This window comes from Microtus oregoni, unplaced genomic scaffold, assembly GCF_018167655.1.
Source record: "Microtus oregoni isolate MIOR12 unplaced genomic scaffold, Mior012 000047F_ref0000412, whole genome shotgun sequence".
Taxonomy (NCBI): domain Eukaryota; kingdom Metazoa; phylum Chordata; class Mammalia; order Rodentia; family Cricetidae; genus Microtus; species Microtus oregoni.
The window spans coordinates 9,272,460-9,286,574 of NW_024543221.1; the positions used below are offsets into that span (position 1 = coordinate 9,272,460).

Here is a 14,115-nt window from a genome sequence, read left to right on the forward strand (position 1 = left end):
TAATTTTATTTCCTCTGTGGTAGGGATATTGAACACTTTCAAAAATACTTATTGGCTTGTTATATAAAACTGTTCAGTTCATTTGCTTATTTCTTTTTTTTTTTCTTTTAAAGATTTTTATTATATATACAGTGTTCTGTCTGCATGTATGCCTACTTGCCAGAAGAGGGCACCAGATCTCATTACAGATGGTTGTGAGCCACCATGTGGTTGCTGGGAATTGAACTCAGGACCTCAGGAAGAGCAATCAGTGCCCTTAACCTCTGAGCCATCTCTCCAGCCCCATTTGCTTATTTCTTGATTGGGGGTTTATTTCATTTGTTTTTTGTTTTTGTTTTTGAGAAAATGTCTCTTTTTCAAGACAATGTTTCTCTGTAGCTTTGGAGCCTGTCCTGGAACTAGCTCTTGTAGACCAGGCTGGCCTTGAACTCACAGAGGTCCACCTGCCTATGCCTCTCGCATGCTGGTTAAAGGTGTGCACCATCACCACCTGGCTTAATTTTTAAATTTAAGATTTTAATTTTTATTTTATTGAGTAAGGATGTTTGGTCCACATACATGTCTGTACTCTACATGTGTGCTTATTGCCAACAGAGGCACCGGATTAAAGGTATGTGCCACCATCACCTGGTGAGAAAGTGTCTTATTTTGTGACATGAGATGGCCTTGAACTCACAGTGATCCTCCTGCCTCAGCCCAGAGTGTTGGGATTATAATCATGAGCCATTTTGCTTTTGTTTTCTTGGTCTCTGAAGAAAGCCACTGCATATGAAACCACTGTACCTTGTGCAGATTGGCAGATGTGACTGACAGCTGGTTAATTCTTAGTTTGGGTTGTTGTTTTTTGGGTGGGATGGGGTGGGTGGGGTGGGGTGGGTAGTGCTTGAAACAAGGATTCATCGTGTAGTTTAGCCTGACCTTGAACTCGTGATCTTCCTGCCTCATCTCAGGTATTGTGATTACAAATTTGCATTACTCTGCTTGGTATAATTACGTCTTGAGTTGAATCTTTGTTTTGTTTTGTATGCATTGGTATTTTGAAGTTACAGACAGTTGTGAGCTGCCCTGTGGGTGCTGGAAATTGAACCTAGGTACTCTGGGAGAACAGCCACTGAGCCATCTCTACAGCCCCTTGAGTTGAATCTTAAAAATTTGAAGGCATAATGTAATAATATCTTTTAATAATTTAAGTTGACACTGTATATGCATTGCATACTTCATTTTAAGCAGAAATCACCTTTTAAAGTGCCCCCCCCCCCCCCACTTTGATGGTGCTGCCATAAACCTAGGTCCTTACATGTGCTAGACAAGTGCTCTCTACCAGCTGGTGTAGGGAATGCTGTCCTTCTGGAATCTAGCTGGGCAGAAGCTCAATGCTTACATTGCTTACCTCACATTCAGAAGATCCTGGGTCCAGTCCCCAGCACAGGGTGAAAAGTAAGTTCCATCTTAAATGGAATTTTTTGTTGCCTGCCTGTCTGCCCTCATTCCTTCCTTCCTACCAAAGTTCATTCCTTCTTCCTTTGAAGCAGTATCTGTCACATTTTGTAGTCCAGACTGACCCTGAACAGTATATATTTGCTATTATAGAAGTACTGTAGAATTTGTGAAACTAATACTGAACTATGTATTAAATTGCAAATTTGCTGACTTATTCCAGTGCTTGGGAGGTAGAGGATTTTCATTAACTCAAGGCTAGCCAGGACTATATAGTGAGTTCTAGGCCAGCCGGGCAGATATATATATATATATATATATATATATATATATATATATATAGTGAGAATTGTCTCAAAAAGTAAAACCAGTGGGGCTGGAGAGGTGGTTCAGTGGTCAAGAGCTTGGAAGTTCTTCTAAAGGACTTGGATTCCCAGCAGCCCATGACAGCTCACTCCAGTTCCAGGTTATCCACTGCTCCCTTCTGGCCTTAGCCGGTATTGCACATACATATGCAGGCAAAATCCTGAAAAGACAAAATAAAAATAACAGTTAAAAATGTTTATTTTCTACCTCATAATTCTCAGATACATCAAAACATTGTTATCTTTTTGTTTTCTTGGTTGGTGTGTGTGTGTGTGTGTGTGTGTGTGTGTGTGTTTAAATAGTGTATTTTATATAGCTCAGGTTGGCCTGGAGTCTGTAATGATCTTTCTGCTGCCATCCTCCCAAAGGTTGGTAATACAAGTGTGAACCACCATGTCCAGCAAAACAAAAACGGCTCTTTAGTATGTAAGGAATTGTATTTTAAATGAGCACGCTGCTAATGTTTAAGATGAGGAAGATAAAATAGTCTGTTTATTCAGGAAAACATTCTCTTTTTTTCTCTTAGTGTTTATCCAACATATGACTTTGCCTGCCCTATAGTGGACAGCATTGAAGGTGTTACTCATGCCTTGAGGACAACAGAATACCATGACAGAGATGAGCAATTCTATTGGATTATTGAAGCTTTAGGCATAAGGAAGCCATACATCTGGGAATACAGTCGCTTAAACCTCAACAACACAGTGCTGTCTAAAAGAAAACTCACATGGTTTGTCAATGAAGGACTAGTGGACGGATGGTATGTCTAATATCGCTTGGAGTTGACAGCAGTCAGGCTTTGCTGTAGCAGAGAGTTTTTTTTAACTACTTGTAGGTGTCAGGTTTGACTGGGAAGTAGTAGTGGATAGACCTGTGAGCCTGAAAGAGTCCTAATTCATCTCTGATTCAGCCACTGCCTTAGGTTCTCCCTCTCCCTTGATTTAGATGCCGTAGCATGTGTTGTCTGCAGTGACCATGGCATAGGAAAATGAGAAGTGCGCTTGGCACGTCCTCTGGGTGTGGATCTTAGCATTAATCAAGAGTGGTTGTAACTGATCTTTCATAGAGATGGTCATCACCCTCTACATCTTCAACTCAGAAGTGTGACTGAGATTTTTCTCTCAACTGGGTGTTCTTCTGAATATAATTTAGTATTCCTTAGGAATCTTCTCTCTGTAGTCAAGAAATGTAGACATCTGCTTAACAGTGTGCTGTTTCCAGGGATGACCCTCGGTTTCCTACAGTGCGCGGGGTTCTGAGAAGAGGGATGACAGTCGAGGGGCTGAAGCAATTCATCGCTGCTCAGGCAAGTTATTGTTTCTTTTCCAGCTTCTCTGGCTTTCCAAGCAATTCTTATTAATATCCCTTTTCGTTGTTACCTCTGTTCTTCCTATTCATGTTTGTGTCACCACGTTCACTGTGAGACTTGTTCATTTTGAGATATGGATTTATTCTGTAGCTCGTGATGACCTTGAACTTCTGGTGACCTTCCTGCCTTAGTTTCTTAAGTGTTGGGTTTACAGACGTAATCCTACACCATCCAGGATGGGTTCCCTTCCCCACCCTCCAGTCTTACTGTGTATCCCTGGTGGCTTGGGAATTGCTCTGTAGATCGGGTTGGCCTTAAGTCTATAGAGGTCTTTTTCTCTCCGGTGCTAGGCTTGCTTACAGGCACATTCCACCATGCCTACCTACGAGTAGACTTTGCTACTCTAAAGGGAATGAGTTAATGTTTTATAGTAAAAAATTGGGACAAAAGTATTTCCATGCAGTGGGAGTCAAGTGTCAACTCTGGCCAGCCTACAGGAAGGCTTCCAACAATAAACTACTGTTAAGGCTACACACTAAGGTTTCAATTTCAGTAGAGTAAATTTGCAACTATTGTTTGTTTTTTATTCTAAGCATGCTTGACTTGAAGCAAATCTTCTGATTATTTGTTAATTTTTAGTTTATATTTAGTATGTGTGCATAAACATGGAGGTCAGAGGACACCTTTTAGGACATCATTCTCTCCTTCCACTATGTTAGTCCCAGGGACTAAACTTAGGTTGTTAGAATGGTGACACACATCTTTACCCAATGAGTCATTGTGTCAGCCCTCTACTTGGTATTTCTTATCCTTAAACTGTTTTTATTGCTTTTCTAGGGCTCCTCGAGGTCTGTTGTGAACATGGAATGGGACAAAATCTGGGCATTTAACAAAAAGGTACCTACTGCCCTTCCTCTGCTCGCTCTTGAGTAATAGACACGCAGAACTCACTGGTGTGCTTATAGCAGAGATCAGGCCCTCTGAACAGTGTATCATTGTGCAGTCTTTCAGGAAAATGGAATGTTTTCCTTCTCTAAGTGCATAAAGGCACTAAGCCTACTAATCACCCCAGCAAGGAACAATTATTGAAGCAACAAACTCGGATTTATGGGAAATGGTAATAGTTTTTCCTTAAACCTTTTACGAACACTCTGCATTTCATTTTTCTGCTTTCAAGCTGCGAGCTCTCTGTAAGAAGGTATCACTTCATCCTTGTATTGCCTTAAACATGGCTGTAGTGAACATAGTACGTGTTATAGCCCGAGGATCTATACAGCATTGAAGCACAATCACATTTCTGTAGCGACTTGCTCAACAGACCTGTTGACAGTGCATCATCCCTAGTTTGCCAAATGTGTCCTCTGTTCTTTGTGGCAAAGGGAGACTTGGCTAAATCCATTCTGCTGTTCCTTTGTGTGCTGAGAGGACATAAGAGTTAAAATTGCCTGTTGTATTGAGTTGTAATGAAGGTTCGCTAACAATTGCTGTGCTTTCAGCTTGGGAAAAAAAAAAAACAACCCAAAGCTTTCTTAATTGGAAATCAAACCAGGAACCATGCATATTGACATTGTCAATCCCTAATTGGAAGCAGATGCTTGGGCACTATAATAAGGCGAATTGTTTGAATGCACATTCTGCACTGCGGTTTCTGTGATTGTGTTCTGTAAATCCTTCCTGGACGTTGCTGCCCGGCTGTGCTGATGTCTTGCATCAAGTAGTTGCTTGTCTCGCATGTGTCTTGAATTTATTTAGTTTTTTTACTTTTAGTGAATTTTTTATATATTAAGGAATCATTAATTGGTTCTTTCTGTTGCTGCAGTTACTAATAACAAACACAAGTAGAATTTACAAGCAAGTTAATATTTGTGTGCCTTTTTAAACTCAGCCTTTTTAAGTCTAAGTTTTAATCAAGCTTTATGTATTTATTTCAAATATATGAAATGTATTTCTCTGGGTCACAAGATTCGGTGGACTTTTCCCTTCCACTTCCCTCCCTATAGAGAATCTGTTGAGTTTTCAGTTGACTCTTGTGGTGTTGGTTGTCCATACGGGGGATGCTAGTGGGGTTTTCTTCAGTTGTCTTTCTGTGATGGGAAATGACATTTTGGTCTTTGCTCATAGCAATTTGATTTTCTTCTATCACTTGTTTTATTTTACCTGCTTCCCCCCCCATTTCCTGACTCCTAGTTCTTGGAGTCCGTGAAGTTGTCATGGTCCTTCGAGCTGTTCAGGCACTTCATATGTTCTTTAACTTACTCTTAGATGTCTTTGCCAGAATCTTTTGTGCTGCTCTGGCGGCGGCGTGTGCTGGAGCTCTCTTACTTTGGGGGCAGAGATGCACTCCCAGATCTTTCACATCACCCTGGGATTTTCTTTTTGTTCTTTCTGTGATGGATCACCTGTTTCCTGGACAGTTTTGTTTTGTTTGTATTGGGTCTCTGTGTTGCCCAACTGGTCTCTTTAAGTGGTCCTCCTAGCTCAGTCTCCCTAGGAGCTGGGACTGCAGGCATGCATGCGTTACCCTGCTAGCTGTCACTTCCTCTAACCGTCCTTTTGTTCTGCACTCTGGATGGAATAAAGAGACCTACTGAGACATTTTAAAAGGGATCTTTTAGAGAGGAAAGCTCACTGTGCTGCTTGGACCAATCTAGATCTTGCAGATGCAAAGTAGTCATCCTACTTCAGCCTCCTAAGTAACGACAGGGTCTGTGGGTGCTTACCTCTGTGCCAGGCTTGTGACCTGGTATATGTGATGGCTTTATTTCTGAGACAGGGTCTTAATCTGTAGCCCAGGATCTTCCTGCTTCAGTCTGTGGGCTACCATGCCTGGCTAGGACCTGTTCTTTTACCTGGAAATTTTAGTATTCCTTGGTGTATGGGTCTGTTTTCATCATATCCATTGAAACAACATGTGAGTTCTAGCCTAGAAACTGACTCATTCCTTCGGTTCTGAGGGGTTTTTTTTGTTGTTGTTGTTGTTTGTTTGTTTTTTAACACACTTCCCTTTGTCTTTTGAGATAGTCCTAATGTGTAGTCTGCCTGGCCTCAAACTTAGAGTGATTTCCTGCCTCTCAGGTGTTGAATTGCAGCATGTGTAAATTCTTTTCCTTTTTTCTTCCCTCTCTTTCCTGTGCTCGCTCCCCTGTCTTCCCATGTCTGCGCACAGTTCTGGTGCTCGGCCACCAAGCCTCAGCCAGCCTCTTCTTTCTGGACATGTGCAGACATTGGGCCTCCAGTTTTATTTCCCCTCTTGATTTATGACTCTACCTGTTGAATTTCTCATTTGTATTGTTATATTTCAGAGACCTTTAAAAATAGCTTTGTATTCACGGTTCATGGTTTTAGCATTAGTGGTAGTGTCTCATCATCTTTGGCTTTAATAAGGGTGTAACAGAAATGATGAGAAGTTGAAGAGCAGAAGCTTAACTTTCCTTAGGATATACTGGCTGGGCTGATGAGAAGAACTCAATGTAGTGACTTTAAAAATGAAAATCTTTCAATAATTTGTTTTAAAATTTTTGTTTTGTTTTGAGACAGGATTTCTTTGGAGCCTGTTCTGGAACTGGTCTTGAACTCACAGAGATCCGCCTGCCTATGCCTCTTGCGTGTTGGGATTAAAGGTGGACACCATCACCACCTGGCTTAATTTTTAAATTTAAGATTTTAATTTTAATTTTATTTTATGGAGTAAGGATGTTTGGTCCACATACATGTCTTGCTCTACATGTGCGCTTATTGCCAACAGAGGCACCGGATTCTCTGGATCTGAATTTACAGCCAGTTGTGAGCTGCCCTGAGTGTGCTAGAGATAGAACCCAGGTCTTCTGGAAGAGTAGCTCTTAAGCATTGACCCATCTCCCCCCATGTAGTAACTTCAGACCTCCCTTTTAACCGGCAGTTTTCCCAGAGGAGTTCTTTTTTGTCACCTCTTAAGTGTGAAGGTCCTGGATGTCAGGCTCTAGAGCTAATAGAGAAAGTCTGGAAAGGGCTTTACACCATCATCGTCCACTCCTTTCCTCCTCTGTTCTTGTGTTGTGTGATGTCCTTCACAGGCCATTCCCAGGTGGTGATACTCTTTTGGGAGGCTGTGGCTATAACCTTCTCTAATGACCTGTGTGCTACAGCCAGACTCCTCACTTAAATGTTCTACAGCCATCGTAGCAGTGCCGCTGAGCAGTGCTCAAGCGTAAACCCGGGACATTTCAGATTCACCCTGTGATGCTCTTCTGGGGTCATTTGAAAACCACTGGACCAGAGTCTTAAGAAATATGCAATTTTAGAGCTGAAAGGAACTCTCTCTCTCTCTCTCTCTCTCTCTCTCTCTCTCTCTCTCTTTCTCTCTCTCTCTCTTTCTCTTCCCTCCCCCCTCTGTTTTTTAAGATGAAGCCTCTCTAGGTTGCCCAGGCTGGTCTCTGCCCCTGGGTTGAAGTGATGCTCTTGCCTCAGTTTCTAAAGTAGTTAAAGTTAACAGTAGTGCTCTACCATTTCTGGCTATCATTCCCAATTTTTAAATAATTCATGGTTCTCCATACTTACTTGAAAAATTTTGTAGAATGATTTTTAAAAAAAAATCTCCAGACTTTGTCTAGACCATTGGAGTCATACTTTTCTAGGCAGCCTAAAATTCTGTGCAGGCAACTCCTTAGGTGACTAGCCAGCTATGGAACCTGTCCGTCCCCACCTTTCTCAGTTTTGGAATTTTGAGATTGTCAACATAGCTTTGGGTGTCCTGGAACTTGTGTTGACCAGGATGGTCTTAAACTCATAGACATCCTCCTTTTTCTGCCTCCTGAATGCTGGAATTAAAGGCATATGCGACCATGTTCACTTTTGACAGTTTTGCAAGGTGAGGAAGTTAGCGGCAGTGAATGGAATTAAGCTTCTCAGAGTTTGAAATATTGTCTGACTGCATTTGTTAATCCATTTGTCTGTGTACCCATTTATTTATTAAAGGAAGGGTCTTCCCCTTAACTCAGCGGCCTCCCCAGTACAAGGACCTCGGTGTGAGAAACCAAGCCCAGCTCTGCATGTGCCTTTGTGCTCCTTTCTCTCCCAGGTGCTCAGTATCTCAGCACTTGCGTTGTACGGGATCCGTGGGTTCTGTTCACTGGCTCCAGAAGAGGAGCTAGAACGGGTAGTAACACAGTTAAAAGACCATTCATTCGGTTAATCTGCAGATACTCACTGAGTGCCTGTCTGTGCCAAGTATGTGTTAGATTTGGGCATGTAGTGGTTTCTCTGTGTGTGTCCCTTTCCAAAACTTGAGACCAGATGTCTTTTAGATTTCTTACTTTGCAGTATAGAGCCCCACCTTGAGTGTGGCATGTAGCTCAATAGGATCACTTTGTCTGTTCTTTAAACTACAGGGTTGCCTTATTATAGTGACCTAATGCTATTCTGCTTTAGATGGTGCTTAGCCGGTTATAGAAGCGATACCTGAAACTCTTAATGCCTCTGTCTCTTCGAGTGGATGTCTCTCCAGCAATGCAAGACTGAATATCAGATTACCTTTAGATCTGAATTTATAAATCCTCACAGGATTCTCCTCATTTCTAAAACTGCTAGACTTAAAGATTATTTTCAAAATATTTCCGACTTGTTTTCTTCAGTTTCTTTTTACCTGCCAGTAGTAATTTGGGGGAAGAAAATCTTAAATCTTCTGTGTCTCTTGGTTTGTAATCAGTTTTTTTCATTTCTCTTTTTAAACTTTACTTGAGTGACAGTAAATAGAAGTAATAGATAAACTAAATATGAAAGAATTAACGGATAAAAATTAGTAAATGCAGTAACAAATAAAACCAGTTAGTATTCCTGTGCTGTTACTCTTTATTTATGATGTGTTACTATGTATTTCAGTATGTACATGGGGATGTTTGTTGCAGGTTATTGACCCGGTGGCTCCGCGGTATGTTGCATTGCTGAAGAAGGAAGTCGTTCCAGTGCACATCCCAGACGCACAGGAGGAGATGAAGGAAGTAGCCAGACACCCCAAGGTCGCCCTGCACTGTGTTCTCTTCTGGTTCTGTGATATTTTGTCTCATGCTATTTATCAAGTTTTGATAGCAGCTAGAACAAAGCTTTGTGTGAATTTCCCGCTGAAGTAATTTGTTTCACGAGCAATGCCCAGCATAGGACAGTTCAGTCAGCTTTTACTTTCTCTTACGGAAAGACAGCTTAGTAATATGTGAGGAGGCCTTTCTTTTTCCTTCTTAGAGGCATTCTGAAAGGAGGTGTTAGAGTTCACATTCTTACCTGTGTGGATGGAAGCTATGGTACCTCTTTGTTTGTTTGTTTGTCTTCCGAGACAGGGTTTCTCTGTAGCTTTGGAGCCTGTCTGGAACTCACAGAGATCCGCCTGCCTCTGCCTCCCAAGTGCTGGAATTAAATGTGTGAACCACCATCACCTGGCCGTACCTCTTCCTTCAACATTACACCTTTGTCTTTCAGTCATTAGATCACATGTGCACACACATTCATTGTTGTCAGTCAGCAAGTAAATGTAATAAATTTTTTAAAGTCCCGAAGCTTAATGAAGAAGGCATTTTTTTTCTTTCTTGTCATGAACTAAAGTAAACTTTATTACTATAAATTGTTACTTTTCAAACTTTGGCTTAAAATGAGATTAGGACAAGACTAAATCCAAACAAACATGCATCATGCTCCTTTTTTCCCCGAAAAGGAATTAGAGACTACTTAGGTTTGCAATTTTGTTATTATTTTAGTTTTTGAGATGACATCATTTCCTCCTTCCAAACCCTCGCATAAACCCCGTGCTCTTTCAGATGCATGGCCTCGTTTTCATTAATTGGTGTGTGTGTGTGTGTGTGTGTGTGTGTGTAAAATTGGTGTGCTCTTTTCTGGGGAAGCCACTTCTCCCACTCTCATTATTCCTTAGTTGCCCATAGCTCTTTGTCCATGTTGAGGCCGCATGAGCTCTTCCTCTTCCACGTTAGCGTCTGTTGTGACGTCCTTGTTCAGCTCATGTTTAGACAGCAGTGCTGGTGAGACTTCATGGACGTAGCTTTTCTGATGTTTCTAGGAGAAACACTCGCAGCAAACTCCCTTTTCCCGACTCTTACAATCTTACAGCTCTCTCTTCTGCAGTGGTCTCTGAGCCTCGGGTGACTGAGTTGTGCAGTAGATGTACCAGTTGGACTGAGCTCTGCATTTGACTGGATGTAATTTTCTGTAGTGGGCTCTCTGTCTGTTGCACAGAGAATTGTCCTCTAATGGAAAGAACTAGCTTGTCTGTGGGTACAAGGATAAACATTTAGAATGTACTTAGAGGTTATGCTGGGTTAGTAAAGTATCAGTTGTAGGGTCTCCTGTGAGATCCATGACTTTACCATCTCCAGGTCGTTGGCTAGGTTTCCAGTACCAAAATGATTTGTTAAGTGGACCTTCAGTCCAAGTAGAGAGCTGTTGGTTACTGCCAGATACGTGGGTCACTCATGTACCCTCGGGGCTATAGTGCCTTACCTGTTGTTACTGTGGTTCATAGGTAGACCTGTTGGTTGCTTCCCTCTGTTGGAAGCTTTCATGGCACATTCTGGTGCCTTGAAAGCTTGCCCTCAGAAAGGGACCTTTCAGGTTAGTTCCAACTGGGCCCTATGTCTGAAGTGTATGGTATCTATAGCAATAGGAATGTACCTCTGTGAGCTAGGCAGTCAAGGGCAATAACCAATAATAGCCTATAATGCTGGCGGTCTCTTGGACAACACTGACCAACAACTCAAAGGCTTCTAGTTCCCACTGTTAGGTTTTTTTGTTAGGCAGATAATTATAGTATGAGCACCTTTCAGACATTCTTACTCCCTCTTTCTGTATTTATCTCCCTTTCTCCCAATTAGAGCCCTCCCCCATTTTTCCCATTTTCACTTTTAGGGAGCTTGTACCCTGCTTCTACCCTCCCTTGTTCCTTTACCCCTGAAATGATCCTTTTCCTCTGCCTGGTTTCTGTAGCTTACTCCAGGTCATGCACTCATGTCTAAAGATTGGAGCTAGGAGAGGTGTTCTTTTGAGTCTTCACCTCTTTCTTCATGTGATCCACAGTGTAAGGCAGGTCATTTTCCTGCCTACATATACATGGTACTTTCTCAAAATTTGTCTTCTAAAACACAAAAGCTTTATTCTTTTCTTCCAAAGGTTTACATCTGCTGTCTGATAGCGTTCTGTGGAAATGATTATTTTCTCCTTTGATACAGCAGTAGTGAGACTCAGGATTGCATGGCATATTCTGGTGGTGGGAGTGAATGCTGTGCTTTCAGTCCTGCAGTCAGTGGCTCCTTTAGGCTGGAAGCATTTGGGATAGGCTGCCTGGTGTAGCTCTACTATAGTGAGTGGTCCTGTGTTACAGCTGTGAACTGTTGATGCAAGAACAGAATTGGGAACTCGGGTAAAACTTGCCGTTCCTACCTAGTTTAACAAAACAAGCTTTCAACTGTAATGTGGAGGAACTCTGGTAAAGATACAATGGGGAAGGGAAGGATTTGTATGCTGTACTCAGAGTTCAGTAGTTTGTTGCTCAACTCAAATCCTGCTTTTCTTTTTGTCATTCAGAACCCTGATGTTGGTTTGAAGCCTGTGTGGTATAGTCCGAAGGTTTTCATAGAAGGAGCCGATGCAGAGACTTTCTCAGAGGGTGAGATGGTCACATTTATAAACTGGGGCAACATCAACATTACTAAAATACACAAGTAAGAGTTTTATTTATTTTTCAACTGTGTGGGGAAAAAGTCTTTCAATTTTATTTCTGTATTAAACATTATCTAATTCAGACCCTGGCTGGTGTCCTTGACACTGGTTCTGCTGACTGGTAAATTTGCCCAGATGGAGACACTGGAAGTTTGGTGTTTAGATTTAGGTGTTTTTATTTTTGTCTTTGAGTATTTTGTCTACATGAATGTATGTGCAGCGTGTGGTGCTTTGTGCCCCCAGAAGTCAGGAGAGGGCATCAGGTGATCTGTAACTAGAGTTACAGCTGGTTCTGAGCTGCTGTGTGTGCACAGTAGGTTTCTTGTTTGTTACGGAGCCTTTTGATAGCATCTCATTCAGTAATTGCTGAAGGATCCTTTGGATAGGATTTATATATGTAATCTTTATATATTTTATCTTCAGCTAAACATTTATAGTAGATTAGCCAATGTTAATGATGAACTTTACTTTTCTAGTATATATTATGTTCTACAGGTTTTCAGATTATTTAAATGTACCAGGTTTAAGATTTATGTGAGTTCTGAAATCTTAATTATGTCATATAGTTGCCTGTGCTTGTTAATTATGTGGTCATTGTCATACACTTCCCTGTAATTGTTAATTTAGCATTGCAGGTTTATAGTGCTTGGTAGAGCTGGTGACTTTAAATTCCTAAGTGTGTTTGTATTCTCAGCAGCTGTGTGCACATCTGAGCTCCAGCACATTAGTAGTTTTCTGACAGTAGTTTGTTTCATCCATATGACTAATGTCTGTCAGACATACATTAAAAATTAAGATAGATGTTTGAGTTTTTCCAAAGAGGAGAATTCTTCCATTTACTACAGAGTAAAACATTTCTAGCATTTTACTTTCATTCCTTTGAATTCTTTTTTGATCTTTTATGTAGAAATGCAGATGGAAAAATTACATCTCTGGATGCAAAATTGAATTTGGAAAATAAAGACTACAAGAAAACAACCAAGATCACTTGGCTTGCTGAGACCTCACACGCTCTCCCTATCCCAGCAGTCTGTGTCACTTACGAGCATTTGATTACAAAGCCAGTGCTAGGGAAGGATGAGGACTTCAAGCAGTACGTCAACAAGGACAGCAAGGTACCCGAAGACACCAGACCTCATCCTTTCGCACACAAACTCTAGCATTTGGAAAGCTCATTTTCAATGTTTTAGTTTCTTAGCCTAAATCGAAGGGCTTGTAGAATTTTATTTCAATATAAAGATGTACCTGGGCTGATGGCTCATGCCAGTAATCCCAGCATGTAGGGGTTTGAGGCAGGAAGATCATGAGTTGATGGGCAGCCTGGGCTACATAGTCATATTGTCTCCAAAAGCAAATGTGTAGCTCAGTGGCAGAGCATTCGCCTAGCGTGCACAAGGCTCTGGTTCAGCTCCACACTGACACAAAATAAGTAGAAACAAACTAAAGAGTAATGGTCCCATTCTTAAATGACAGATGAAATACTGCCCCCTAGTTCAGTAATTTGCTTGAAGATGCAGTAAAGCGGTGGATTAAGCCTGTGGATCCTGCTTACAGAGCCTTTGAGTGTCGCTGTACTCTTCGGCTGCGTTTCATAGTTATGGTTGAAGCTTCTTTTCACAGGACTGCCAGTCAAATTACGTACAAGGTTTCCTAGAACTGCTCAGTTCTTCTATGTTACTTTTTAAAAATGAGATGAATGTGCTTGTCTGTAATCCTAGCATTCCGGGGCTGAGTCAGGAAGATTGCTAGCTCCAGGTTAAACGTGGTTTCATGGTGAGATGTCACAAAATAAAACAAAAACCAAACAATCAAAATACTTAAGTATACATTCACACACCAGCATTTTTATACGTGTTGTATGGGTCCAACTCAGGTTCTTATGCTTTCAAAACAAAGGCTGAACAGTTGTGTTTCAAGTGTGCATATTCCAGCTGTTGGAATACTGAACAGTTGTATTTCAAGTGTGCATATTCCAGCTGTTGGAATACTGCTGCATTTTACAGTTACCGCAGTGAATACTTTGAAGAATTACATTTGGTTCTTTATCATCTTCGCAGCATGAGGAACTAATGCTAGGGGATCCCTGCCTTAAGGATTTGAAAAAAGGTGATATTATACAACTGCAGAGAAGAGGATTCTTCATATGTGACCAACCGTATGAACCAGTTAGGTAAATATTGTGTGCTTTTGTGTTTGTTTTGGTGGTGTTGAGGATTGAGTCCACAGTCTCACAAGCAAGCACTCTACCTACCCCAGCTGTCTTTTAGGTAAATAAATGTAACGTTGAAACAAAATCTTTGACTATCTCA

General features: G+C 41.3%; 1 protein-coding gene across 2 annotated transcripts in view; it reads left to right on the forward strand.

Moving 5' to 3' along the window:
- The window catches only part of Eprs1 (glutamyl-prolyl-tRNA synthetase 1), a 69,316-nt gene that overhangs the window by 23,153 nt on the left and 32,048 nt on the right, over positions 1-14,115 (forward strand). Inside the window, exons 10-17 of one of the 2 annotated variants that reach the window (XM_041635368.1) lie at positions 2,330-2,563; positions 3,025-3,109; positions 3,950-4,009; positions 4,290-4,310; positions 8,995-9,105; positions 11,672-11,808; positions 12,714-12,921; positions 13,864-13,976. In XM_041635368.1, coding sequence (XP_041491302.1) covers positions 2,330-2,563; positions 3,025-3,109; positions 3,950-4,009; positions 4,290-4,310; positions 8,995-9,105; positions 11,672-11,808; positions 12,714-12,921; positions 13,864-13,976 — 969 coding nt within the window. The remainder of the gene's footprint in view (positions 1-2,329; positions 2,564-3,024; positions 3,110-3,949; positions 4,010-4,289; positions 4,311-8,994; positions 9,106-11,671; positions 11,809-12,713; positions 12,922-13,863; positions 13,977-14,115) is intronic. The other variant, XM_041635369.1, reaches the window with a different exon arrangement.